The sequence below is a fragment of the Anopheles gambiae genome, chromosome 2, assembly GCF_943734735.2.
Source record: "Anopheles gambiae chromosome 2, idAnoGambNW_F1_1, whole genome shotgun sequence".
NCBI lineage: Eukaryota > Metazoa > Arthropoda > Insecta > Diptera > Culicidae > Anopheles > Anopheles gambiae.
In genome coordinates, this window is record NC_064601.1 from 102,918,788 (window position 1) to 102,944,934 (window position 26,147).

At 46.6% G+C, this 26,147-nt stretch overlaps 4 protein-coding genes across 5 annotated transcripts; 3 read left to right on the plus strand and 1 right to left on the minus strand.

Annotated features, from left to right (window-relative positions):
* Positions 1 to 1,290: 1,290 nt before the first annotated feature.
* On the plus strand, positions 1,291 to 7,702 carry LOC4576568 (uncharacterized). The gene is made up of 3 exons (XM_001237837.3): positions 1,291 to 2,598; positions 6,331 to 6,605; positions 7,060 to 7,702. The coding sequence occupies exons 2-3, from the start codon at positions 6,333 to 6,335 to the stop codon at positions 7,366 to 7,368; spliced, it is 582 nt and encodes a 193-aa protein (XP_001237838.2). The 5' UTR covers positions 1,291 to 2,598; positions 6,331 to 6,332; the 3' UTR covers positions 7,369 to 7,702.
* On the minus strand, positions 7,703 to 23,233 carry LOC1277133 (zinc finger protein 568). Of its 2 annotated transcripts, none has more exons than XM_316572.5 (5): positions 23,058 to 23,233; positions 9,595 to 10,645; positions 9,419 to 9,531; positions 8,358 to 9,343; positions 7,703 to 8,284 (listed from the first exon to the last, which is right to left on the minus strand). In XM_316572.5, exons 1-5 carry the CDS (start codon positions 23,198 to 23,200, stop codon positions 8,241 to 8,243), a joined length of 2,337 nt encoding a protein of 778 aa, XP_316572.5. In that variant the 5' UTR covers positions 23,201 to 23,233; the 3' UTR covers positions 7,703 to 8,240. The 2 variants fall into 2 exon arrangements, with proteins under 2 accessions (XP_316572.5, XP_061503199.1); XM_061647215.1 differs by lacking the exon at positions 23,058 to 23,233 and adding an exon at positions 10,725 to 11,004.
* Positions 15,429 to 21,601, plus strand: LOC1277144 (uncharacterized). Its single transcript, XM_061647217.1, has 6 exons — positions 15,429 to 16,447; positions 19,480 to 19,594; positions 19,686 to 19,859; positions 19,955 to 20,091; positions 20,158 to 21,025; positions 21,095 to 21,601. Exons 1-6 carry the CDS (start codon positions 16,376 to 16,378, stop codon positions 21,121 to 21,123), a joined length of 1,395 nt encoding a protein of 464 aa, XP_061503201.1. The 5' UTR covers positions 15,429 to 16,375; the 3' UTR covers positions 21,124 to 21,601.
* LOC5667217 (uncharacterized) lies at positions 23,233 to 26,013 on the plus strand. Its single transcript, XM_001688843.2, has 7 exons — positions 23,233 to 23,403; positions 23,516 to 23,648; positions 24,354 to 24,503; positions 24,580 to 24,707; positions 24,781 to 24,981; positions 25,157 to 25,245; positions 25,332 to 26,013. Exons 1-7 carry the CDS (start codon positions 23,341 to 23,343, stop codon positions 25,858 to 25,860), a joined length of 1,293 nt encoding a protein of 430 aa, XP_001688895.2. The 5' UTR covers positions 23,233 to 23,340; the 3' UTR covers positions 25,861 to 26,013.
* Positions 26,014 to 26,147: the final 134 nt, after the last annotated feature.

A 26,147-nucleotide genomic window follows, 5' to 3' on the forward strand; every position in this document is an offset into this window, starting at 1 on the left:
GTTTGTATCTGTCTGTGTGTGTGTGTGTGTGCGAGCGATCGTACGCATACGTCACAGCAAAACAAAACCAAAAAGATCGATTTGAAAAGTTTACCCGAATTGTCCAAATATTTAAACCTTCTCCCTTCCCTTCCCATGGTAGCGTCAAGTGTGGCAGTCGGCGGCAGTCGCGAACGCTCCAACCTTCGGCCAAGTGTGTTTGCTTTCCACTCCGGCCGACCGGCAACACAGACACACACACGTAAACCTGCAGTTGCTTTACCTCCCACACGGCCTTCCCCCACCATTGGAGGGGGGGGGGGGGGGGGGCGACAATTTCGCAATCTTCCGTCTCCACACCATCATAAATCCATCCCAAAAGGATCCCAAAAAAGGGAATCCGCCGTACGGCCGACCGGGGGGACACACGTTATCTTATCGCTCGTTGCTGATTTGCGCGCACCCACTCACACCCCCCTACACTATAGCCCCCCTCCCTCCCCTGCTTTTGATAAGCAAAAAGCGAACAATTTCTCGATCACAGCCGCAAAACCCAACAGCCGGAAGCCGTGTAAATCACGAGAATTCACTAGAAAACCCTTCGTTCCTTTGATGAGCGATTTTCTTTTGTTTTTACCCCTTTTTGTACCTGTCTCTCTAAACCCCCCCCCCCCCCTTCGATATTCCGGTTCCGGTCGAATCTTTGTTTTTGTGATCGCGCACACAAAAGCCCTCGGCTCTCGCGGGAAGTCGAGTAAATCGTACACGCGGGGCGCCGTATCGCAGCCGGGTGGCGTGGTCTTTTGCGGATGGGGTTGTAAAGATGAAAACACACGCACACAGCGGCGGACGGAGGGGCGAAGATTTCGTCGTTCGCAAACAAAGCGATCGATGGTTAAGTGTACACACACACAGCCATAGGGTCTGTTCAACCCCCAAACAACCCCCAAACAACCGCCACCAGCAGTGAGCACTATGGGGCGCAGGCGAACAAAGAATTGACCGAAAGTGGGTGCGTTTTGGGGGTTGTTTTTCTGCCCGATTTTTCTTTTCCACTTACCACGTGGCCCCACCAAATGCGCAGTGGCTATTTTTAGATTTTAAATATTTTCCTTTGCATACACACCACGTGTTCTTTTGTGCTTCTTTTTTGCGTACTTTTTAATGCGCAAAAAGGTAAACAAACTGTAATGCGGGGGGGGGGTGGAAAAAATATTCCCTAAATTTCCATCCTTCTGCCCCATTGTTCAGCGCTAACACTAACACACACCAACACCGAACCTACTGGTGTTTGTCGGCGTATCGCAATCGGTGTGGGGTTTTTGCGTGATTCAACGCGCAACCCCTCAGATGCGTACGGGCGTTCGGTGTTCATTCGCTTGAAATACTCGCGGCGAAGCGGATCGTGCTCTTGAGCGAGTATCTCTAATATCCCCCCACCAGAAAGTGAAGATAAGCCAAGGGAGTTTGGTTGGGTAAATGTGAAAAATAAATTAGCCAGTTTTAATCGTGTGACCCAAGTGACAAACGCTCAAGTTCGGTGGAGGCGCAACGGGGTGCACAAGTCAAAGGTTACAACCAGCGGTAGAAGAAAACTGGTGAAGGTGAAAGCAGAAAAACGAGGGCAGACGAAACGTTATTTCGGGGCGTGTGTGTGTCTGTGTGTGTGTGTGCTGGAGTGTGTTGGCGAGCGTTAGGAAATGATCGTCAGCCGGCCGTCGTCGAACGCGCGACGGAAAGGTGATCGCGGTGAACGCAACCGACGGTGAGCGAATAACGCGGTGGTGTTTGATTGTGTGCCCACAAGTGAGGTGAAGTAGAAGAGCAGTAGAAGCCTGGGGAAGATGTGAGATACAGCCCACGTCTGGAAGTAAACGCAGGACACGCTCATCCACGCAGGGAAAGGCAAAGGATCGCTTCGTATTCAGCCGCGAAAGCCCCATCGTCCATTTTGTTCGCAAAGCACAAAAGCAAGTCTGTACGAGCGCGCGCGTGTGTGTGTGTGTGTGTTTGTGTTCCAACAATATCAACCCTACTTCCACCCCTACTCAGCGGGGTTGCCGGCAGCACCCCTCGAACTGACCGTTGAAGGAAATCAAAGATCAGTGAGGTAGCGGCGGCGCCGGCGTGTTGGTGTTGTTGCGCAGTTTTTTAGCACACTTGCCGACGACGGACACGACGGACAATACACGGCAAAACATTAGCGAGCGATCGTATTAAAACCCCTCCCCCCACCTGGCCGGTAATACGAGAAGAACGGACGCCCTTTCGGTACGGTAAGGAGGCCAAACATAAGGAGCTTTTTTTGGCTTTGGACATCCACCCCAAAACACGGCTGACGTCACACACGGCAGTGTTCAGAAGAGAACTTTTCTGTGCCGTGTACAGAACCAAGAAGAAGACAAGTACCTCTCTTCCACGTCCCCAAAAGCCTAAGATCGGGTTTTTTTGTGTGCTGCTAGCGTTTGTTGGTGCGGTTCGTTGCGTGTGCCATACAATTGAAGGGTTGTGGCAGCAGCAGCAGCAGCAGCAACAGCAAAAAAGGCCTAACGTTTCAGCCAACAATCAAGCATCTTCTGCGTTCTCTTCTGTGGATAAAAAAGAAGCAAAACGAACCAGGTAAGTCGGTGCGCGAAGGCTTGAAAAGGTAATAGATTAATAGCCGCACACGGCCTGTGACTTCTGCGTGATGGCATCTAATTGCTGTGCAGCAACCAAATCTTGTGGCTGTTGTCAATGAAGCATGTACATTTACAGGCTCGATAATTTGTGGTTTGAGTTTGCTTAATGCATATGAAGACGGGGGATACATAAACAGTACATCATTTGTCATTGGACGGTAGCACAAAGGACAGGACACCAAATGGAGAAACCCATTAATAGTGGTATGTCCCTTGAACTTGACTTGGCAGACCTTCAACCTTCAAAAGTGGTTGCTATCACACGCTGATGGAACAATTGTTTGCTACAAATCTTCATCTCAAACGTTGTGCGAAGGGGAAGTGGGCTCTTGTTTCTAAGGTGCGCAAACGTATGGTTGGGTATCTTTGGCATACGAAGATAAGCATGCGTGGCATTTAATGTTGCGCCCGGTACCGCAACACATTGATTATGAGCGAAAACAGGGAAAAAACACAAATAGCAGGTATCGCACACGAAGGGATCACCAGGTCTCTTATCGTCTCGGTTCAATGCCGTTGGTACGCTGGTGATACTCTTCAGCAAAATGACCACGATTATGGGGGCTTAGCCCGTTATAGCTACTGCTGCTGCTGCTGCTGCTAGGCTGTTTGTGAATCGCATTTTGATCGATCGGAACAGATAATAATTGGGCTTCATTTTCACTTTCATGCTGGTTTGGTTGGCAAACAGCGTTAGCGATTAATTTGAGATTCCCCATCAAGTGAGGTGTTGATAATAAGAGGATTATTAGCACTGCTCGCAACGGAAATCCCTGCTCCAAGATGGTTTTAATTGGTTTCATTTACTTTAAATGGTGATCCAATGGCTAAGAAACACACACCAACATAAGAAGAAATTCTACTTGGTAAAGAAACATGGAAAATATATAATGTGTGCTTTTTTCCTTCCTTTCGCTTTGATAAGTTCTTATCACCTGTGTTAACAAACCTGACCTGAAAATGTATTGCCGTCTGGGTGCCTGGTGCTTGTACAGCAGCATGTTGAGAAATCATTTGGGATTTTACTGCAAATTTCCTCATTATAATAGAATGTTATGTGCTAATAACTATATTCCGATGGTTTAATGGCTCAATAGGATTTCCTAGAAACTTGAGCTCTCTAGAATAGGTGGAGAATGTTTAAGTATCAATACTATGAACTCTCCCGTCTCCCACGGGGTGGTACAGTCGTCAAATCGAACGACTCAATAACATCTTGGGTTGGGTTCTTGGGTTCAAGCCTAGAATAGACCGTCCCCCCTTAGCAAGGATTGACTATCCGGCTGCTTGTTAATGAATAAAGTCTCGAAAGCCTGTATAGGCCGCGGCATGTCCGCCTAGGACGTTACGTCAAACAGAAGAAGAACTATGAACTATGAACTCTTAATAAAAAATAAAAAAAAACAAAGGAAGACTGAATAACATCAAGCTTTTTGACACTGTCACTTGTTTTAAACCGTATTCCTCATTACAAGTATTTCAAACTAATGTCCAAAATTGTCCAAACTTGTAATTGATGAACAGATGTTCTCGACATCAGTTTTTTTTTTGGAGAACTTTTAGCTTTTTTGTTCATTTTTTTACATAATAGTAAAGAAAATAATGACAAAGTGAAGACGAATTTCTCTATTCTGAAATGCCCCTTTGCAACATTTGCAACAATATTTGTACAAACAAGATCCTACAAAGATCTGAATGAATTCTTCAATATAGTTCACTCTTTTCTCTAGTCAGACTTCAATTTTAGCAGCATTAATCAACACTCGCGAGATATTTTTCAAAGGGTCCAGCTGACAAAAACACAGCCTGACAGCTGTCGAAAATCATCTCGCGAGCGTTGAAAGAATGCTGTTTGTATTGAGAACTGACTCGGAAATCAGTGTAACATTGTAGAATTTTTGTATTCCAATAAAATTGATTTTTTCACGGCGCCAAGAATATGCAAACGTATGCACTTTTACGACAGTTTACCTTTTACCTATATGTCATTTATTAATGACAGCTGACGAACGATCGTTGAAGCGCCCACAAATCGTTAACATTTCACACAATGCTAATCATAATTAGAAAGAAACAAAAAACATCGTTGCAAACCCTCTTATACAATCAGTATTGTGTTTTGTGTGACAATTTTATTCCCCGGACACATTTCGCGTCGCTTATATGGGCAAATAAAAAGCCCTACATTTAGCTTAATGTTCTGACTTACCTCCACCCGCTTGACAAATGATGATGAGCGCTCGGGATGGCTTAAAAAGTGGCACTTTATACCCCCCACAGACGGTACTCGGAGTAGTTTAGGCGGCACGAGCTACAACCAGCGTCCAGAGTAAACTCATTTCGCTCTTCCCCATTCTGTAGTAACCGATTTAACAGCTTCCATCGTTACCGCGTCAACGTGACACTGGTAAATGAGCGTTAATCGATGTTTACTAAGAGCGATTCCATTGCATGGGTGATGAGATTTTGCTTCCTCGTATATCGTAGTACGCGAATGGAGCGTGGCGTGTGGGTTAATTGCAACGATCGTTAGGGTAGGGGCACACACATGATCGCTTCAAGTGAGCGTGCAACTACAGCCCTCTGTGCGCCCCATTCCGGCTGTTTCAAACTTACCTAAAGGGAAAACATTTAATAAATTGGACAATGTTGGACCATGGTCAAATTGTCCCGTACCAGGTACAACAAAAAAATCTAGGGACTCCAATATCCCTTACCGATCTAACAATAATTGCCCATTTTCATTGCGCACCATTATTAGCATACCGAATTGTCCATCAAGCAAGGCCACCGGTCCAGCGCAATCGTGCGGACCTCGCGCTGCAGGGTTCAAGGGTCCAGCAAATGCTTGACCATTGCTTCCTTCTTCTTCCTGCTCCTTCTCCTCATCCTCAGTCTCCTCGCGTGCAAATGTCGCATGCTGATTAGCGGTCCCGAGGAGACTAAATGAAGACGAGCAGTTTGCATCGTTTCGGTGATTCTCTCTCCCCCCCTCAAAACACCATCGATAGGGATCCAGATGTCTCACCAAAAAACGTGAAAAAGACATCACACACACACACGCACAAACATACAGGCAAGTTTGCACATAAATTTATGCTTTACGGGTCAATCACGACCGCGCGGGTTGCGAAGGTTTCTCCTAGCTTGCGCCGTAGGAGCGCCTTTGCACCTCAGACTTGCTCGGGGGAACGTGCACCCCCCCCCCCCCCCCTCACATTGACCCAACGCCTCGTGGAGAGAATTGATGGAAATTTATTGGTTTGTTTTTGCTTGCCACCGGTGTGATGTCTCGTGTCTGGCCGGACTCTTGTGGACACACTGCTGGTTGTGTCCACGTTTTACGGTCGTCGATCGTCGCGTTGGTAATTGACGCCATTTGCATAATTTACTACCAACTTAGAATTTCGGCTGTGCACACACACACACATGCATTTGGGGAACAAAAACCGGGAAGGGAGAATAAAAAATAATGTGTGAAAAGCGTTTTCGTCCAGCAGATTGGATTGTTCGCGCAATCAATCATTTTAAAGTTTGCACCGCTTCCTCTCCGCGCGAAGACGCAATTTAGTGCATATTACACACATACACACACACTCACACTAGCAGCTCAATCAATCAAGATTATCCAAATCACACAATTTTTCGTCTCTCTTCCGCTTCTTTGCAGACATGCTGAACCTCGAGACGGGCGAGATCGAGTACGGCACGGTCGGCGGGTACGATCGTGAGCGTATCTATCTGGACAAGGAGACGGGCGAGGTGAGCAGCGACCCGACCGAGCAGGCCGGGTCGCGGCGGCGGCGCTCCAAGTTCCACATACCGAAGCAGTACCTGCGCAATCAGTGCGGCATCATCGGCCGGCGGCCCGCGGCACCGGCCGCCCCGAGCGTCAGCTGCGCGCTGATGGCGTGCAAGCAAAAGATGATACCGATGATGAAGGAGGTACCTGTCAAATGACATCCATACACTCTAGGTACTCTAGGCTATTACTCTAGGCTACGCTCTGCTACTACTACTGCTACCGAACGCGATGGACCAAGGCACGCCTGAAGGGGCGCGTGCGCCCGCGGACGAGGTACAGAAGACGAACGTTTCGTGTGTTATCCTATTTAACCTTTGTTTTTTTGCCCCCCCCCCCCCCCTTGTAGTACTAGCCTTAGTAAGCTTAGTGATAAGAGCTACCGTGGAGTGAATGTTTGTGGGTGTGTGTGTGTGTGTGTGGGGATGGATGTCTGTATGTGTGACTGCGTGCGTCTGGTTAAGATCTTAATTCGTAGGGCTCAGATAGTATTAGTAGCATCGTTTAACTGCATCCAGAAACAACAACTAACACTCAAATCTACTACTATCTCTTCTCTCTCTCTCTCTCTCTCTGTCTCTCTCTTTGGACCCACAGGAGATTACGGTCGGCTATAACAGTACCGCACATCTGCTCTTCCTGCTGCCGCTGCTGTTCGTGACGCCGAAGCTGTTCGCGCTCGTCATCTCGTTCGTCGAGGTGATGCTGCACATGTGGGCCCACCGGAAGAACAGCACGAACGGCAACCCGGACGTCTACTACCGCAGCCCGATGCACGTGGTGACGCGCCAGTTCTGCGAGGTGTGTCGCCACGAGCGGCTGATGGGCCGGGTCGGGAAGCTGCAGGACGTGCGGATGAAGCAGATGCAGAACTACTTCCGGAAGGTTACGCGGAACATTGCTTAGCGAAAAAGAAGAAGAAAAAAACAACCCCGGAGGCGCTTGCTGTCTACTGCCCTTCCTACCGCTATGTACTACAACTACTGGTGTGCCCTGACACTCTGTGTTTTTGAAGCTTACGCTCGCTCCGTCAGCCGTGGAGGTCTGGGGATGATGACCGATAATGCTGCTGCGCGCTGCCAATGTGTGCGTGCGTTTTTGTGGCTAGCCCCTCCCCAGATTATATTGTTTTGTTATTTTTTTCTTTCTTTCTTCTGTGCTACTTTCACAAAACACTGCACTGTAAAGTGATAGCGATTTACGGATTTACACATATTAATAAAGCAATCGAAACGCGCAATTTGGCATTTTGAGGAGTCTTCTTTCTTCACCAATTACAATTTATGGTGGACATCCCAGAGTTACCCGATATCAGTGGCAAAAAATTAAACTCAAGAGTTCGAATTGTCAGTCGACTTACAGCTTACTGTTAGCCTTTGTACAGTCTGTTCCTGAGTTACGCAATTATAGAGGGTTTGAGATGGTGCGGTTTAAATAAATTGACAGTTTTTGGAGCAAATTGCGCAAATGTTGGAATGTAAAATTAGTAGTTTGTTGAAATCGTAAAATCGTCCAAAATAAAAAAATATACTAATTTTCCGAATGTATGATCCAAAATCAACAATTTCATAGGTAAAATCACCCACTTTAACGATAAATTACGTATTCTCTATGGCTCTATCTTTAGCCTTACAACACGATATTCGACTTAAGCAGACCTGGAGAGCGGCACTAATCGCGTAACTCAGGAACAAATTGTACTGTCTGTTGCCTACTGTGATGCTCTTAGCTGAGTTGCCATACCTGCAACAGTACGGCGACTTTTTACTCCTCGTTCCTTAATCTTCGTGTTCGTAATCTTCTGATATAGTGTCCGGCACGTCTGTAGCGAGAAAAAAAGGAAATGCTGTTAGCGACCGAAAGCAACGCACAACAATTCACCCCAATCCACTCACCAAGCTCCAGGTACCGGTTGTCGGCGGTTGGTAAAATCGTAACGTTCCGCAGATCGAGGTTGCTGATCACGTTCATGTTGTTCTTCTGCTCGCCGTGCACCCGCCACCGATGTTTCTCGAGCGCTACGCGAGCGGCCAGGGAAATACCGCACACCTCACAGTCAAACGTGGTCGGGTTGTGCACCTTTTTGTGGGCCGCTGCATGCTGCAACAGCGACGCCCTGCGGGGGAACTTTTTCCCACACTCCTCACAGTCGTGTGTTCGCGGCCCGGTGATCCGTGGCGGCGGCGGCGCCGGCGACTGGGCAGTCTCAATGCTCTCCACAACGTCACCGTCAGCGTTGAGCGTCGCGACCACAAAGGACGGCTCGCTGGCGGTCTTCGGTTCCTTCTTCGGCTGCTTCAGTTGCTGCGCGTGCTTGCGCTCCATGTGCACCCGCAGGTTGACGCGCTGCGTGTAGGAGAGCGCACAGTGCGGACACTGGTACGGCTTCTCGAGCGTGTGCGAGGGCAGATGCTTGTGCAGCAGGCTTTTGTACAGAAATTTGCGCGGACAGTGTGGGCAGTTGTAAATTTTCACATGCATCTTGCGCTTGTGCCGCTCGAGGTTGGCCTCCATGCGGTACGTCTTGCTGCACACGGGACACTCGTACGAACCATCGTCCCGCCTAATGTTGGACGGTGCCTCCTTGTCCGAGATGACGATTGCGTTTTCGTTCTCGGACAGCAGATCGATCAGCTCGCGCAGCGTCATCTCGCTCCGGTGCTCTACCTGGAAGTGGTCGTACAGCCCGGTCGCGTCCGAATAGCGCTCCTGGCAGAGCGGACACACGTGCGGGAACTTGCGCAGATGGGCGGTCATGTGCGCCTCGAGCTCGCTCATCCGGATGCACTTCTTCCCGCAGATCTGACAGGTGAACTTTTTGTTCCCACTTTCGCCCGTGTGCGTGCGCAGGTGGATGGTTAGGTTGATCTTTTGCGTAAAGCTAGCGGACGAAACATAACAGACAGAAATTATTCACTGAACTAAAACACCGTTTAACAGCAATCCGCTTACTTACCCTCTTCCGCACACTTCGCAGCAAAACTTTTTCATCTTCGTGTGTACCAGGGTGTGGCGATCCTTCAAGCTTTTAAACCGGAATCCTCGCCCACAATATTCGCAAAAGAATCGCTTAAAAAAACAAAACATGTTTAATCCTTTACTTTCTTTGATTCCTTATATAGCACTACCTACGTTTAGGCCTTCGTTCTCATCGCGAATCCGAACTTTATCACCACACACCGACACCTCCTCCAGTGCCTCGATCGGTCCATAATCTGCCTCGCTCAATGCGTCGCAGTCGTAGTCGTTGTCGTCGCCACCCGTCTCCGAGTCGCTGGCCGTATCCTTGGACGATGTAACTTCATACTCTTCCTTCACAACATCGACTTCCGTATCGTCCTTTACCTCGATCACATCTGTATCCGATCTCTCTTCCACCGTCTCTAAGTGCACTTGCTTGCCGGCAAACTGTTCTGTTTCTTGGTCGCTTACATCCATCTCGTACTCGTCATACTCGTCCGCCTCTCCTACATCTTGCTGGCTAACGAATTTGTCCAGCTGCTGTAAATTCTCGTTCAGATCATGTAAACTCTTTTCCTGATCTGCATCAGTTGATGTGGCGTTTTCGCTGTTCCTGAATTCCAGTTCGTTTCCATTCGGTTCCTCTGCCGAAACAAGCACATCACCGACGGGGGCGGGTTCATCATCCAGCTTAAGAAAGTAGTACTTGCCATTGGCGTACTCTATACCGATTTGTTCAATGGCATCGTCATCTTCGCCATCTTCATCTTCAATCGTTACCACATCGTTGGATTCCTCTTGTAGCTCCGCATCATCCTCTTGGATGGCCGCTTGTTCTTGTTCCGGCTTCACTTCCAAGGGAGTGTTATTTCCAATCACATCAAGCCCACTGGTCACGCCCGCCAATGCCACCTGGTCGATGAAGGCCGGCCCGGGAGGATCGTCTAGATAGACTAGAAAATAATCAAGCGCCGGATCTTTCTCCAGCTCCGCGCTATCGGGCTTCGGCTGTTCAATCTCCTTCCGCGGGGGGAAAACTGTTGGTAATGCCGTGGCGAGTAAATAGCGATACCCGTACACCGGATGATGCCCGAAGCAGTCCTCCGTAAAGTGGCAGCTGCACACTTTCGATCGTCCGTCTACCAGCGCACGCATGGCATCGGGATCGGTCACCTCCAGCAGGGTGAACCATTGCTGCTGGATGGTCGGATCGGTAGGGCAGCTGGAATTGTGGGAATGGAACGTTTATTAGCAAAAGAAGTAGCGGTTAGCAACAGCGAGCGAGAAATTTCGTTCCTTACTTTACGTAAAACACAGATGTATAACTGACGACGTTATCGTCTGTGTCACACCCAGACACGAAACACTTCATTAGACGATAAGTTGGTAGCGTTAACTGTTTTAGTAATTGTCCAGCGAGTTAAGATGAAGTTCAAAAGACTACAAACTTTACACTCAATTGGAGCGCGGTACGTTTTACAGGCGTACTGTTTTGTTTACGTTTCGTGGGCCCGCAGGCCAAAGCGAGGGTTTTTGACGTTCGAACATAGCTGCATCTCGCTCATTTTCTCTAGCCGTCCTTTGCACTATGGGATTTGAGCGGTATAAAATTCAGGCCGTCTTATTAATTCAGTTTAATTTTCTTTTTAATATTGAAATTTTAATTTTAATAAATTAACCCCTTTTAAATTTATCCTGATACTATCGGGATTAATTTTAGAAAATGTTAAAAAATCTAATACATTTTAATCTTCCCCAAGTGCCACAAATCCACTAAACGACCACTAAACGAGTGTTAAACGGCTCAAGCTCTAAAGCTAAAGAGAATCTAAAAAGACTTCGTTTAGCAGACGGTAATTCTGATACATTCTAAAAATAGAAAAAAGGTAACCCAACGTATCAGACCACCCGACCATTCACGTAGAGTTTTTGCTCGGAAAGTTTGAAGGGTATAAAGGTCATGATTAAATGAAGCTAGGCGAAACACATTGCAAGAAAAGGACAGCAATATAAAATGATGAGTTTTAAAACGCCATCTATTGAGCAAACCAGTGATTTTATGGAGCTTTCGTTTTTTTCTAGGGATATTAAATTTTCAAGTTGTTTAAGCTTCATCTGTGGCGCTTGAGTCTTCTTCTATTTGGCGTAACGTCCTACGCGGACATGCCGGCCTGTACAGGCTTTCGAGACTCAATTCATTACCAAGTAGCCGGATAGTCAATCCTTGCTACGGGGGGACGGTCTATTCTAGGCTTGAACCCATGACGGGCATGTTATTGAGCCGTTCGAGCTGACGACTGTACCATCGGACCGCTTGAGTCTAATTGTTCTCAAAAGTTCTGAGTAAATGGAATCGGTTCACAAAGGACTTGAACTCATGAGAGGCATATTGATAAGTCGTGCTATTTGAGCATTGTACCCATACGACCATCACTTTCTTTAAAACATTTGCAACCAAAATAAACAAAATAAATATTAATAGAGCTATTCTACTATCCAACGATCGTTAACATCTTTAGCTCATCTCCACCGAGAAGATTTCTTTGCTTTGTCTAGCAGTTACTTCATCTATGAACCATCCATAACAAGGAGATCCATTATTTAAGATTTGAAGCCAGAAGCGATATGTTAACAAGTTAAATACAAAGAGGACATTTTACTTCAAAACTATAAATCCAGCTCGTAACATAATAATAATCCCCTCTTAGCAAGATCGACAGTCGTTCGATTATCCGATCAACTTTTCTTTAGAATTAGACCTAATTAGACCGATACTTTTTCAATTAAAAATAAAGAAAAACATATTTATATAATCAATACCTACAATAAAATCACAAACAGGGAAACAACCTTCATACGTTCATCGAAATTTACGCCTCAAGGGCGGGCGTCTAAGCTATTTAATACGAGATGAAACACTGCCTATCAAACACCCTAGATCTGCGTGGTCGGAATACTCCAAACAATGCAATTTTAATAAATTAACCCCTTTTAAATTTATCCTGATACTATCGGGATTAATTTTAGAAAATGTTAAAAAATCTAATACATTTTAATCTTCCCCAAGTGCCACAAATCCACTAAACGACCACTAAACGAGTGTTAAACGGCTCAAGCTCTAAAGCTAAAGAGAATCTAAAAAGACTTCGTTTAGCAGACGGTAATTCTGATGCATTCTAAAAATAGAAAAAAGGTAACCCAACGTATCAGACCACCCGACCATTCACGTAGAGTTTTTGCTCGGAAAGTTTGAAGGGTATAAAGGTCATGATTAAATGAAGCTAGGCGAAACACATTGCAAGAAAAGGACAGCAATATAAAATGATGAGTTTTAAAACGCCATCTATTGAGCAAACCAGTGATTTTATGGAGCTTTCGTTTTTTTCTAGGGATATTAAATTTTCAAGTTGTTTAAGCTTCATCTGTGGCGCTTGAGTCTTCTTCTATTTGGCGTAACGTCCTACGCGGACATGCCGGCCTGTACAGGCTTTCGAGACTCAATTCATTACCAAGTAGCCGGATAGTCAATCCTTGCTACGGGGGGACGGTCTATTCTAGGCTTGAACCCATGACGGGCATGTTATTGAGCCGTTCGAGCTGACGACTGTACCATCGGACCGCTTGAGTCTAATTGTTCTCAAAAGTTCTGAGTAAATGGAATCGGTTCACAAAGGACTTGAACTCATGAGAGGCATATTGATAAGTCGTGCTATTTGAGCATTGTACCCATACGACCATCACTTTCTTTAAAACATTTGCAACCAAAATAAACAAAATAAATATTAATAGAGCTATTCTACTATCCAACGATCGTTAACATCTTTAGCTCATCTCCACCGAGAAGATTTCTTTGCTTTGTCTAGCAGTTACTTCATCTATGAACCATCCATAACAAGGAGATCCATTATTTAAGATTTGAAGCCAGAAGCGATATGTTAACAAGTTAAATACAAAGAGGACATTTTACTTCAAAACTATAAATCCAGCTCGTAACATAATAATAATCCCCTCTTAGCAAGATCGACAGTCGTTCGATTATCCGATCAACTTTTCTTTAGAATTAGACCTAATTAGACCGATACTTTTTCAATTAAAAATAAAGAAAAACATATTTATATAATCAATACCTACAATAAAATCACAAACAGGGAAACAACCTTCATACGTTCATCGAAATTTACGCCTCAAGGGCGGGCGTCTAAGCTATTTAATACGAGATGAAACACTGCCTATCAAACACCCTAGATCTGCGTGGTCGGAATACTCCAAACAATGCACCATTTTAGCAATAGAATTATTTATAATTCTACGCGCGTACAAAACAGTACACGCCACAGCCAACCCCCTCCTGACTGGTCTGTCTTGCCCCCGTGCCACACCAACCGCGAGAGTGAAAAAAATTAAAAGCAAAGAAAAAAAAGTGTACAATAATCGCACCCAACCGGACACATGCTGAGGTGCACCCTCTATCGGAACAGGAAATCAATGCCCGGCTCAAACCCGCTCTCGGGTCCCAGCCATTACTTTCTAGGCGCATTTGTGTCTCAGAGATCGAGAGACAGTACTACGCGGCACTATCCAGCTCCTTCCTGGGTCAGTTTCCGGCAGCAGCAGCAGCAGCAGCAGGTTAATTACCCAGCTCACTCTCTGGCGTACGAGATGTGCAAAGAGTGGAATGCGAATGCCAAAGCGAGGGGACGATAAAACTAGTCCAGATTGCCGATGGCGGGTATGGTGGCAGGGTCGTAATGGTGTCGTCAGCGTTATCATACCAAAGTGCAGCTTATCGCACAGAGCTAGTACCGTTGTTGAGCAAGCACGATAAGCAGACAACAACGCGGCAAGAGTTTTGCTTAAAAAAATGTCGCAATCAAGCATCAGGAAGAAACAAAGCACGCAGGTAAAATTTTGATTAAAAAATAGCCACCATTGGAGGAAATTAAAAGTGTTGCAAATTAAATGCAAAAGTAATACAAACAAGCAGCTTAATATTGACCATGGGTGCGCATCAATCTTGCACCACAAACTCCCATCTTATCACGCAATCGAATGTGATGGGACACTTCCGATAAGCGACTGGTTCCTGTATGCCAAGCGCAACAACGAAACAAAAAAGTCCGTCCATGTACGTCAACCTAATAAATTGACATAGAAAAGATACGGTCCGACAACATGTTGGACGCGAAGTAGTAGTAGTCGCGCGCGCGTTCACACGTTGCGGAAGCTCTCACACCTGTAGGAACTTGTCAGTTATGCAAGAAGCATTCGGAAGCATTCGACACGATCGCCCGTGGCAAGCGATATCGAATGATCAGTTTGCAATTGCACACACACTTACACGTACAAAAACACCGTTTAATGGCCCGATTTTTATTTCTGTTTGCTGTTGCAAATAATAATTACGATCGTGGCAGTAAAAGGGTGCCGATCGTGTAGGTGGGCGAGGATCGCTGATCTGCGCGCAAAATTGTACACCTCACTACGCGCCCCACGGCTGCATCCCTTATGCCGAAGGGAACGCGACACAGTGATTGCAAATGGAACAAAAGACACGCAACGCCATCAATCATGGTTCGGGGCCGGGCCAAAACTGACCTCGAACCGTACCGTTGTCAGCGCTCGGAATTTCGTTATTGATGCATATCGGGCAGCTATATACACCGGGGGTACGTGCACCTTGGCAGCTTATCTTGGCTGTGCTTTTTCCCTTAGGTGTGTGCGTGTTACTGTGTGTCTTTGTGTATGCGCAACTGCTTCACTGTTGCCGGTAAACTACTAACGCACATGTGCCGCCACTCCACAACATTGCGCTGGGCTGGGGCTCATCCCCCCACCAACCCCTAGGTGCAATCACAGGCGGCGCAAGAAAGCACCGGGTGAGGGTAACTATCTAAACAGTGCTCCACCTCGGTTTGCGCTTGCGATCATCACCATCATCCTCCCCTTGCTTGACCACCTTTTGCGCGCGCGAACAGGCGCGATGATGACAAATTGTACTTGCGGCAACAGTCACTCGCGGACACTTGATAAGTGTAGAAGAGTCGCTGCTACTGCTGCTGCTGTAGAGTGTGAGAGTCGATCGATTGTTGGTAATTAGGCGACAGCTATCCGGTTCCGGATGGCATCGATCGATCTTAGCCAGCTCCATTAGTCCAGCGAGACGATCAGTTGAACACTCTGCTCCGGGCGGCCATCTGCAACCGTTTGGCGCAAACAAAACATCGTTTGCACCTCGATTAAACCACCCACCCATCTGCCTTCGTGTTCGTGACCTGTCCTCAACCACCCTCAACGCGTGTGTGTGTCTGTGTGGTTGTGATAGCTGGGATAAAAACAAACACCGCGCTACAACCCCATTTGTCGAATCTAATCAGCCAAAAAGCCACCAGAAGCTGATAGTCCCGAGCGCTAACGACCGTGCGAGTGCGGTGTTGTGTGCGCGGAGTGATTTTATTGTTTTAACACACTTGGGGCACTGGGCTGCGTTTTTTCGGTGGCTACGCTTCGGTGGTGCACGTCTCGCCGCGGTACGGTCAGAAAATGTGGAAACGCGCCACGGGACGGTTCGTGTTCGGTTCGTCGTGCTGGTGCGCAGTGCGGTAAGCAAGAGAGCGCTCTGAGTTCTAGTTCCGATTGTACAGTGGCCGGCAGGCAAGAAGAAAAGATTTTTGTGGATGTTTTTGTGCATTCTTTTTTTGTGTGCAATAACTAGCATGTTATACAACTAGATAACTAACGAATTAAAAGTGTCGCAAAACGCGAGAGAAAATACGAGTTTATCCCCTTCATTTAAAACGAAGAAAAAAAACAACAACGAGTGAAACGAACAACAGCGACGAACCTCGAAATTGGAAACAAACGAAACCTCAACTGAACGAGAATCATCATCCGTTATCATCATCATCATCGGGCATCACAGTTTCGGGCAGTGTCGCCTGGTGGCCGCATTAAGATGGGCTTCAGCTGTACGCTGTGTGGACTCGGTCCACGGATGACCGTGTTTGTAATAGGCACGATCACGCTGGTAAGTTTGTCACGGCTGAAAGCGCTCGCGAGCGAGCGAGCGGTGGAGGAGATGTGTTTTCCCCACTTTACTCCAGCTACTCAGAGGTCTTGTTTACGTTGACCGGATGTGGGATAGAAAATGCATCTTTGGTGGCTTTCGCTCGCAAGACGCGGTCAAAGATATTAGGGCGAATCAATCGAAAAGCGATTGCCCGTTGCCATCCCGGATGTAGAATGCACGGGAAAGGGTTTGTCTTTGTGTTTCATATCACATCGCTAAGTTACTTTTCTTTGTTGTTTTTTTGTTTTTTTTTGGGGGGAATTGGAAAATGACGCATCGTTGAACGGCAGAATGGGGTAGAAAAGCTATTTGCTCTGGGATGGCCCATTGATTAGCCTATTGCGAAGATAACGATTATGGCATTGCGGATTGCTGAATTGTTTTACGCATTGGGAAAGGGAGAGTATCTTGGAGAAGGGTGAGTTTTGTACGTTAGATAAGCTTATAAAGAAGAACATGATCAGGATTAGCGTTAAAGTGGAAATTTAAGAAGTAATTTAGTAGACAAAGCGTACTATCGATCTTAGGAAGGCAGCTTTTAAGAGAAATTGTACAAAACACAAACCAATAAGCCCATAAGGTGAAAACAGCTATTTTGAAAACAATGAATCATTCCCGCTATCTTACACTGATCTCTGATAAAAGCAACGCATTAGTGAGTGCAAAATGTCCACGAAAGCACTCGCGCCCGCGCGCGCATACACATGATTCATCATATGTCACCCTCTCCCCGTGCTGTTGGCTGTGCCATCTGTTAATCCTTATCAGCCCCCAACCGGCATCCCAATCACTCATTCATTGTTTTAACACCCGATAGAGATAATGTTTTGTGCACCATTTCGGCTTCGGTTTTACTCGTTGCGCTTGTATATTTATGGTTTCCCGGATTGTAAGATCCTTTTCTCCAATCTAATGGCCTCTTCTTGTACACAATAGTTCGTGATTGGTTTCATCCTAATCACCTACTTACTGTTGTGCCTTTTTGTATCAAATAATAACTTCTTCTAGTTCCTTCATGCAACAATCTCATAATCAGTCTTGGTTTATCTCAAACTTCTTTGGTATTACTGGTGATTGGTGATTGGTCCTTGTACCATGGGGACATGACAAAGATTGAATTCGATTAAAAGGAGACTATTATGCCTGTTGAAGGTCTGTTTAACTTATTTAGAGTAATAGAAACGCTTGAAAATTCATAAATCGGAAAGAATTTAAGAGGTGTGTAAGGCTCTAATGTTCTTCAAATACGATCCAAAGTCCGAGGTTCTCAAAAAATGATCATTGATCACTATTAGTCTCTTCTTCATTGCTATTTTAATCTTTGCTCCCTTAGTTTCATGTAAATGTGCGGAAACTGTATACCAGTGCACGTGTACTTAACACAAAGTGATCTTATCGTTGCCGAATATGTTTGGAGTATCGTCGATCCGTTTGGATAACTGTAGCGTGAGATAACGCATTAAGAAGTTTGGTTTGCTGTTTGGTACTGTTCCCTTACATGTTTTATCCCTGCCTATAAGAAAGCCTATATAAGGTAGTTACACTAAAGAAGAAAAATAAGAGAATTAAGAAGAGGAAGAAAAAGAGTTAGTCCCAATATTTCTGTCCAAGTAACTGTGAGTGATTAATGTGAATTTATAGGATCAGTTTTACTTATAAAGCCCAGACCTTAAGAGATTTGGTACTATAACTTGCAGACTGTACCACTCCGACCACCATCGCTAATTAACCCAGGCGAACCTAAACAGGTTCTTCAAACTCTTCTACCTTCATCTTGACCTTCACACATGAATGTCATAACACAAACACACACACGCACCACCCACTGTAGCTAATTACATTACATCATATCCAGCACTTTCTTTTATTGCATCCCACCACCCACAATCCAATGTGGGGGGGTTGTTACCAAAAGCCCAGGATAATTTAGGAGAAAAGTATGGGTGTGTGAGCGCGTAGAAGTTGATTCGAGTTGGTAACTTACCAACAAAAAAATCGAAAATAAACCACCCCAAAGCGAAAACAAACGTGAGCGGGTCCTATATAAGATAGGTCATAAATATCATTCCACTTTCCCAGGGTAGCGATATAACCGCCTCGTTTTACACCAGCACGTCACGTGGAGGATATATCGCTCGGGCCAGTGCCGGGGCCTGGCTCATGAACGCCTCGTTGGCCACCCGATAATAGAGGATTTGTTTACAACCGCGCTTGCCCTTTCACAAGTTCGCGCCCCATCACGCCACAGCCCATTTCCTAGGCGCACGTTTGCAAACGATTGTGTGGCTGCGCCCGACTGACCACCGCGCCCTCAGTGGGATAAATTTGACTACCAACAATTAAATGTTCTGTTGTCTTTTTTTTAAATATGAAGGAATGATATCATTTCTGCCTGCAACATTCCTACCATTGTCCCAAAATTATCACCCCAACAGAGTGTGGTTGGAATTTCGCTACAAAAAAAACACGGTGAAAATACGGTTTGCTTATACTTTTGCTGCACGCGTTCAAGATGCAAGGCTTGGAGTGACGCTTCAGTTTTTGTTTGGTGCTTGTTGTCCACACAAAATAGCACACAACAGGTGAACAAAAAAAAAACAACAAAACAACAATGCACTCTGTAACTGGACACTGGGCGTTAGTCACGTACAACGACTCCCAGATGGAGTGTGTGTGTTGGCGCAAAGCTGGAAAACGCACAAGATTGAGATTTGGATGTGAACCCTGTTTGGGAGGTGTTTTTTCCTGCTTTGCTCTTCGCGGGGTATACTTCATTCAATATGTTATTGTTTGCCATACCTTGTGGGCCAGGTTAGCCAGACGAGATAAACGACAATCAGCTCATTCACAACGAAGTCCAACGAAGGGGAATTCGGGCCTCCCAGCTACACTATCTCTGTAACCTCCTCCATTATCAGTACATCTAATTCCCCGCAACTGACTCACCCTGATGCGTGCTGACACTCTTCCTCCTTCACTATTTTTCACAGGCATTCTCGCTGCTAATGGCCGGGTTAGCTACGACTGCAATATTGGCGCACAACTGTGAGATCGATATGACGCAGTCCAAGGAAACGTACGGCCTGTACCTGTTCTACTTTCGCTGTATGTAGCACTTTGTAATATAATATTACGCCTGTTTGAGTAAACTAAGACAAACCCTGTTATGTCGTTCTTCCTATTTTGTACCATTTAGCGGAAGAATGTGGTCCAGTTGATCTGAAATACCTAGGCATTGACGTCGGTAATGTTATAAACGTGCCCGAACTATTCCCCGACAAGACCGATGCCGTGGAGCGTACGTTTGTGTTTGCCATCGTATCTGTTGCGCTGCATGGTGCGCTGGCTGTTACTACGGTCTTGCTGTTTGGTAGGTTAACTACTCTTAACCTTGCCTATAAGTCCTCCTCCTCCTATCTCATTCATTTATTCCTCTCTCGGGATGATACTTCTAACTCATCACAGGTACGATGTGCATCTCCTGCCTGGGACGTAGCTGCGTAGTGGTTGGCTTCTACCCATGGATCCTGGCGATGTTCCTCGTGCTGGCGCTCGATGTCACCGGATTCGTGACGTATCTGATCGACTTCATCAACGTTATGGTGCGTCTGATATCACAGGCCTGACATCCCATCAACATCTCAAACTTCATCTTTCCCATTTTCCAGGATCTGAATGGCGTTATCAACCTGCTAGAGGTGCAAGACTCCCCAGAGGTACGGGAGGTACTGGGCCAGGTGGACGATATCTACTACATTGCACCCTCCCTCTTCATGTGGCTCGCCTTCAGCAAAGCGGTCGTGTTTTGGTTCATGTTCCTCCTATTCCTAGCCGTTGTAATAAGCCTCTCGATGACGCAGTGGAAGGAAAACAAACCGGCCCCGGCGTACCACGACTCGATGCAACCACGTCAAGTAATGCATCCAACCTCCAGCGCACCGGTCGAACGGCAGGAAACGCACCCGTCCGCCACCCGGTACCTCGATCAAGCGCCCCAGCAACAACTCCCAACCGTGCACCAGCCGGCGCACGAGCATCTTCCCCGCATCTATCCACCAATGCCACCGCCCAACCAGCTACAGCTCCCTCACTCCGATCCGAACGTACGGCGCAGTGTGGAACCGTTGAACGATGCGTACGACAGTAGCAGCTTCCGGGAGGATAGCATACCGTACCTGTCCGTCCCGGCACACGAATCGCCCATTCCGATGCCGCTGCACGTGAAGCAAACGGTCGATCCGTTCCACGATAAACGCTTCTCCTATCTGCCGGGGCAACCGGCCCCGTTCTCCTACCTTGCCGGGCCACCACAGTCGGGCAACAGTCCGCGCAGTTCGGTAACGGCTCCGCCGGAGGTGCGCAACCAGCTGCCGTGGTCGTACTTCCCGGCGGCGGATGACAAGAAGCCTGCCGGCAAGCGGTTTACGTCCACGCTAACCGAGGAGAAGGATTTCCCGGGCGAGGAGAAACAGCTGCCAACGCACAAGGGTGGAGCGTTCCCGGACGATCGGTCCAGCGTGACCACAGATGAAGGAAGTAAGTCACAGTTTAGACATTAATTGAACGTGTTTTAACACCATTACCGCTTTCTCTTCCCCCAAACAGAGTGGAGCGGTCCTGAGTACAAATACTAGTCAGTGCAGGCCGGTAGACCTTCCGGTTAATACGGTGGATCGAGTTACTCCTCGCCATGAAGCTCAAACAGAGGCTAGAAAGATGGATGGCAACGCAGTCTAGCTGTGCAGGCTGTTGGGCTATTACTATTTTTATGTAAATATTTCTACCTATCTTGTTTAGAAACAACAAAAACAATCCCCCCTTTTCCCTTTTACAACACTGCGCACTGTGTGCTATGGGATGCTACCCATTTCGACCGAAGACTCAACTAGAGAGACTTGGGCGCTGGGTGGAATCTTAACGAAAACTTTAGCGAGACCATAAATACACTGACAGGCAAACTTGTGCATCAAACGAGAGTATTGATTTATGGTGATACGTGTAGCGAAAAAAAAACATTACTACTCTGCCCGTACGTGTAGTCCCCCCCAAAGTCGATGTGTTAAATGAGCATTTTAAAAACAGTAAAATATACGGGTTATGTTAAAGATTGAATGATGGGTGTGGTTTTAATTTGTTGTACCTATGTCAATTGGCAAAGAAAAGTCGGAATTTACAAATGAGGAGATTGTATCCAGCTTAAACAGCATTTTGAACCGTCCTTACTACGAAGTATACAGGGTTTTCCACGATTTTATGGTTCCCATAATTGTTTGGTCTCGTCTCACGATTTATTCATCGTATCCCATGGATTTTTAGTTCGTTCCCATAATTTATTGGTATCGTCCGATTGGATATCAATAGAATTGAACCAAAAAATTATGGGAATCGACCAAAAAATCGTGGGAAACGCTGTAATGTCAATAAATATCACAAACTTCTTCAATCGACGAGGGACGTTACACAAGATCAAACTGATGTTCGTTCACTAGAATATGATTTTCTTATCTTCTACTTCCATGAAAAGAAACTCAATTTCAAATAAATAAATTAATAAATAAGTAAATTGACATAATAGTTGAATTACCGTTTCTTTCCTTTGGCTCAAACTCCATGGAAATTAACCTAATCCTGAAACTTCTAATAACCAGAACTTATAATAAACTATAAGCTAACGAATGTGAACAAAGACCTGGCCATCGACAATCTTAAGGGAATTTCGAAAGCTCCTCCAATATGTAATAAGAACGTTCGTTAAATTAGATCACAAATTAGTTATTAAGTATTCCAACATGCTCAAAAAGAAAACGCACCCACATAAACAAACACACAAACAACACCGATTCTGTCCTACTAGTCAAATGCACTTGAACCATTGTGAAATGTTCGTACAAAGGCTGACGTTCGTATTGCATACCTTAGGCGCTTAGTCGTTTTCGAATTTCAATTTCTATTTTGACTAAAATTTTCCTTGCTGCGGCATATTTCAATCAATTATTTAAAAAAATAGACTTCATATGTCTGTCCCCTGCTATTACTTAAGCTTTTCATGTCCTATTTAACGTGAGTCCTTATATTTACCTGTATAACAGCTTCAATATTTCAAATTTCGGTTACGTTTAAAAAGTGTCCTTCAGTTTCATTTGACTAGTTTGCCAAATAAACATGTTTTTACACTGCTTTAATTTATGAAATAAACACTCTAACTCTATTCTATTCAATTTCAATTTCAATTTTACTTCCACTATCTTTCCCGAACGTTCTAACCACTACCTGCATCCTGAGTGTTTACCGATAAGTAACTCACCACATCATCCATGGTTTATGGCGCGCGGTTGGAAAACATTACTTTTCGGATTTGCTGTCAAAAAAATCAATCCAAACAACACGCGGCCCGGTGTCCGGTGGTCGGGCTTCGCGCTCAACCCCCCGCTACATCGATATCGTTTCTCACGGTGTTTGCCGACCGTTTCACGACGTTTGAGTTCCCTTATCTTAGTATCGATACGGTGCAGCAGCGGCACCAGATAAGAAGTTTGGTGGACGTCTCGATCAACAAATATTAACTTACCCCGTCAGTCTGACCAGTCCCGGTGGGCAGGTGTGAACAGTGCGCTCTCCGTCGCTTTTCCGACGTACCTTTTCGGAACCGTTTTCGGCAAAAACCCATCCATCTACGACGGGTGTGCTTGAAAATGTGACACTGTGAATCATCAACGCTAGAACCTGTGCGAGTGTGTTGAGAAAAAGGAAAAGAAAAAGGAAAGAAAAAAAAACTTAGTGTTTGTATACGCGATTACGCTAGTGTTTGCTTGGTAGGAGTGAAGAAATCCGTGACACGCTGCCATCCAAAAATGATGCTCCCAAGCTATAACGTCTTTCGGCCGTTTGCCATCTTTGCCGGTGTGTTTGGCATTGTAAGTGATCGTCGCTAACGGCTGTGGAAAGGTGGTGCTGGTGCTAATTAATCGTGATCCTAACTGAATGTGTTCCCTTTTTTTGTCTGTTTTTTGTTGTTTCACTTTAAAGTTTCAATCCCTCATATGGATCGGTTTCGCGATCACGGGCATCATCTCGTACTATTGCGATATAGATTTTTCAGGCCAATCGAGCACGATGGGCTCGCTGCTAACGCTTACCTTCTTTAACATCTACTTCCGCGGTGAGTAAACCCTGACGTAGCGGATGCGACCGACCGAGCGAAGAAGAAGCACCTATCTCGTGTCTAACGAGGTTTTGGGGCGTCGTATGATGAATCGCCTTGGGCAAGCAGACACCGTCCTTACGGTGCCTCGTTATCTAAATCGAAAGACACGATTAGGAAGAGGACGGTGTGTGGGAGGCCGGTGTGTGTGTGTGCAATCGGCCGCCCGGGCCAAAATGGTTCCGAAAACATAATTCCTTCCATACCCTGTTCCTTTGGGTGACATAAATTCTGAGTAATCGGTTACCGGAATCCTTAGGTTTTTTTTTTGGTTCGGAACCCTTCTTCTGTGGCACACTATCGATACGCGACCACGATAAATCGCGCGAACATGCAGATAAGATTTAATCTTTCAAATTAATCCCCGAGCCTCAGGCGCGGTACAGAACGATAAAAGAAACGGCACGATGACGAAGTCAGATTTATCGCTTCCCACACAAGGCTGGCAGGAATGTCTGTTTATGACCTCCTCCCGATAGAGTTGGAGGTCGAGTCATGCGTGAAACATTGAATTGAATATGTTAATGATGGTCTGGAAGAATGCCTACTGCCCGTTAAGCATAAGGCTAATTGGCAAAGAAACGGCTCGGTGCTCAAGTAGCGTAGTAAAACACTCAACAGACGCACTTATGTGCACTTAATCTTCAAACGACTTCCGTACAGGTACTTGCGTGCAGCAGAACATCCCACCGATTGACATGTCACTGGTACAGCCGCTCAATCTAATGCCCGCGGGCGACGTGCACGCGTTCGTGTGGGTCTACCTCATCATACATCTCTTCTGGGGCATCAGCTCGCTGACGCTGCTCACAAGTAAGCTCAGCTTTGTTCAGGAAAAAGAGCTCCAAACCAGTGACCATCGCTTCTCACCCCAAAATCTCCTTTGCAGATGCACGGCACAAGTATGTGCGCTACATAAATGTGTTCCTGTACATCTGGATCATCATCACCATGATCATCAGCGTGCTCGATCTGGCACTGGGCATACTGTTTGCAATCGATTACGATACGATTGTTGTAAGTGGTCGCTAAAAGCTTACTCTTTCCCTTCCAAATTCAATTGAACATGTTTACTTGCTACCTGCTCCAGCGTGCACTGTTCGAGTATCCGTTCGACATGGGGCAGGTGCTACCGGCGGTCCAGGTGCTGGCCACGGCCGCGCACGTCTCCGGCATCATGATGGTGATGGCATTCCGCGGCTGGATCCTCTGGATTGTCAACGTGTCGCTCGCGATCTTCATGTTCACGCAAACGTTTAAGATATACGACTACAATCAGATGCGCCGCAAGGTAAGCAAAGGCCACGCGCGATTGGCTCTGATAAAGCATCAAAGCCACCCGACTTAACACACGCCCGTGCGATCCGTCCACCTTTATCGGTGATCAATCATCGGGTGTAGACGGCGGTACACAGCGATTTATATTTCATACCTCTGTTTCTCTGTCGTTCGGGGTTTGCTTGCAGCAAAAGTCCACCGGTGGCACGGCAAACGGAGGCTACGTGCCGGAGGGTGATACGATGCGACGGCCACCCATCGATGCGTACGATATGAGGTGAGTGTTTGTTGCACGCCCTGCCGTCTGCTTTCTTCCGTATTCTCCCGTCCTACTGCTTCTTCTCCCACCACATATCCCTTTAGTCAACCCCGCACGCAGTCGTTCGCCCAGCCGGTCGTGTCCGAGTACCGGCGCCCACTGGAACGTATCAGCGAGGCACCGATTCAGGTAGAGTCGCCCGTCCCACCGCAGCAGGACTGGAGCCAGCAGCAGCGGTCCTTCGAGCCAAAGCCAACCGTCGTCGTGAGCCGTACGCTCGAGCCCCTGGCCAGACCGCAATCGAACGAACCGGAGGAACGTCCGACAGTCGACAATCGTCCCATCCCACCGCCACCCCCGCCAAAGAACTTCATGAACACGGTGGTCCGACGGGACGTGGCGGCGGCAAAGGTAGCGCGCGAGCTTAACTATCGCAACAGCTTCAACGTGAACAACAGTGGCATTGCCGCGGTCAATTTGCGTCCCACCGGGCTGAACCTTACCAACCCGGGACCGCTCGGCGGGGAGACGGATCTGCCGACGCCCAACTACAGCCCGCCGATGCCGCGCACCAATCCGTTCGAAAACCGGCCACCGTTGCGATCGGTGCTGCGAAATTCGCGTTTCCAGTAGGGAGTGTTTCTATGCTTAGGGCTTTCATGCACAGTACTATAACCCCCCTTAGTCGATAAGTAGACAGATAGGAATGAATAAAGCGGACTGGGAGTGGGTTATTTTCTCTCCCTCTCTCTCTCGCTCTCTGTATGTTTCACACGCACAACCCAATACGCTGCCCTAGTTAAAAGTGAAAAGTGTCTACAAGCGATTGTTTTGATTCGAATCGAGAACGGCCACAATCTTCTTGCGATTTCCAGCACCAGCAACGAAAGCGAGATTACGGTTTACGGAAGCCGGGGAGC

Excerpts from the sequence above, each read along its gene's own strand:
- LOC1277144 (XM_061647217.1), top strand. The coding sequence starts at position 16,376 with ATGGGCTTCAGCTGTACGCTGTGTGGACTCGGTCCACGGATGACCGTG. Across the intron at positions 19,860-19,954 it reads TACTACGGTCTTGCTGTTTG|GTACGATGTGCATCTCCTGC; the intron begins GTAGGTTAACTA and ends AACTCATCACAG. Across the intron at positions 20,092-20,157 it reads TCGACTTCATCAACGTTATG|GATCTGAATGGCGTTATCAA; the intron begins GTGCGTCTGATA and ends CCCATTTTCCAG.
- LOC4576568 (XM_001237837.3), top strand. The coding sequence starts at position 6,333 with ATGCTGAACCTCGAGACGGGCGAGATCGAGTACGGCACGGTCGGCGGG. Across the intron at positions 6,606-7,059 it reads TGATACCGATGATGAAGGAG|GAGATTACGGTCGGCTATAA; the intron begins GTACCTGTCAAA and ends TTGGACCCACAG.
- LOC5667217 (XM_001688843.2), top strand. The coding sequence starts at position 23,341 with ATGATGCTCCCAAGCTATAACGTCTTTCGGCCGTTTGCCATCTTTGCC. Across the intron at positions 24,504-24,579 it reads CTCGCTGACGCTGCTCACAA|ATGCACGGCACAAGTATGTG; the intron begins GTAAGCTCAGCT and ends TCTCCTTTGCAG. Across the intron at positions 24,708-24,780 it reads TCGATTACGATACGATTGTT|CGTGCACTGTTCGAGTATCC; the intron begins GTAAGTGGTCGC and ends TACCTGCTCCAG.
- LOC1277133 (XM_316572.5), bottom strand. The coding sequence starts at position 23,200 with ATGATTCACAGTGTCACATTTTCAAGCACACCCGTCGTAGATGGATGG. Across the intron at positions 9,344-9,418 it reads TGCGAAGTGTGCGGAAGAGG|CTTTACGCAAAAGATCAACC; the intron begins GTAAGTAAGCGG and ends TTCGTCCGCTAG. Across the intron at positions 8,285-8,357 it reads CAACCGGTACCTGGAGCTTG|ACGTGCCGGACACTATATCA; the intron begins GTGAGTGGATTG and ends TTCTCGCTACAG.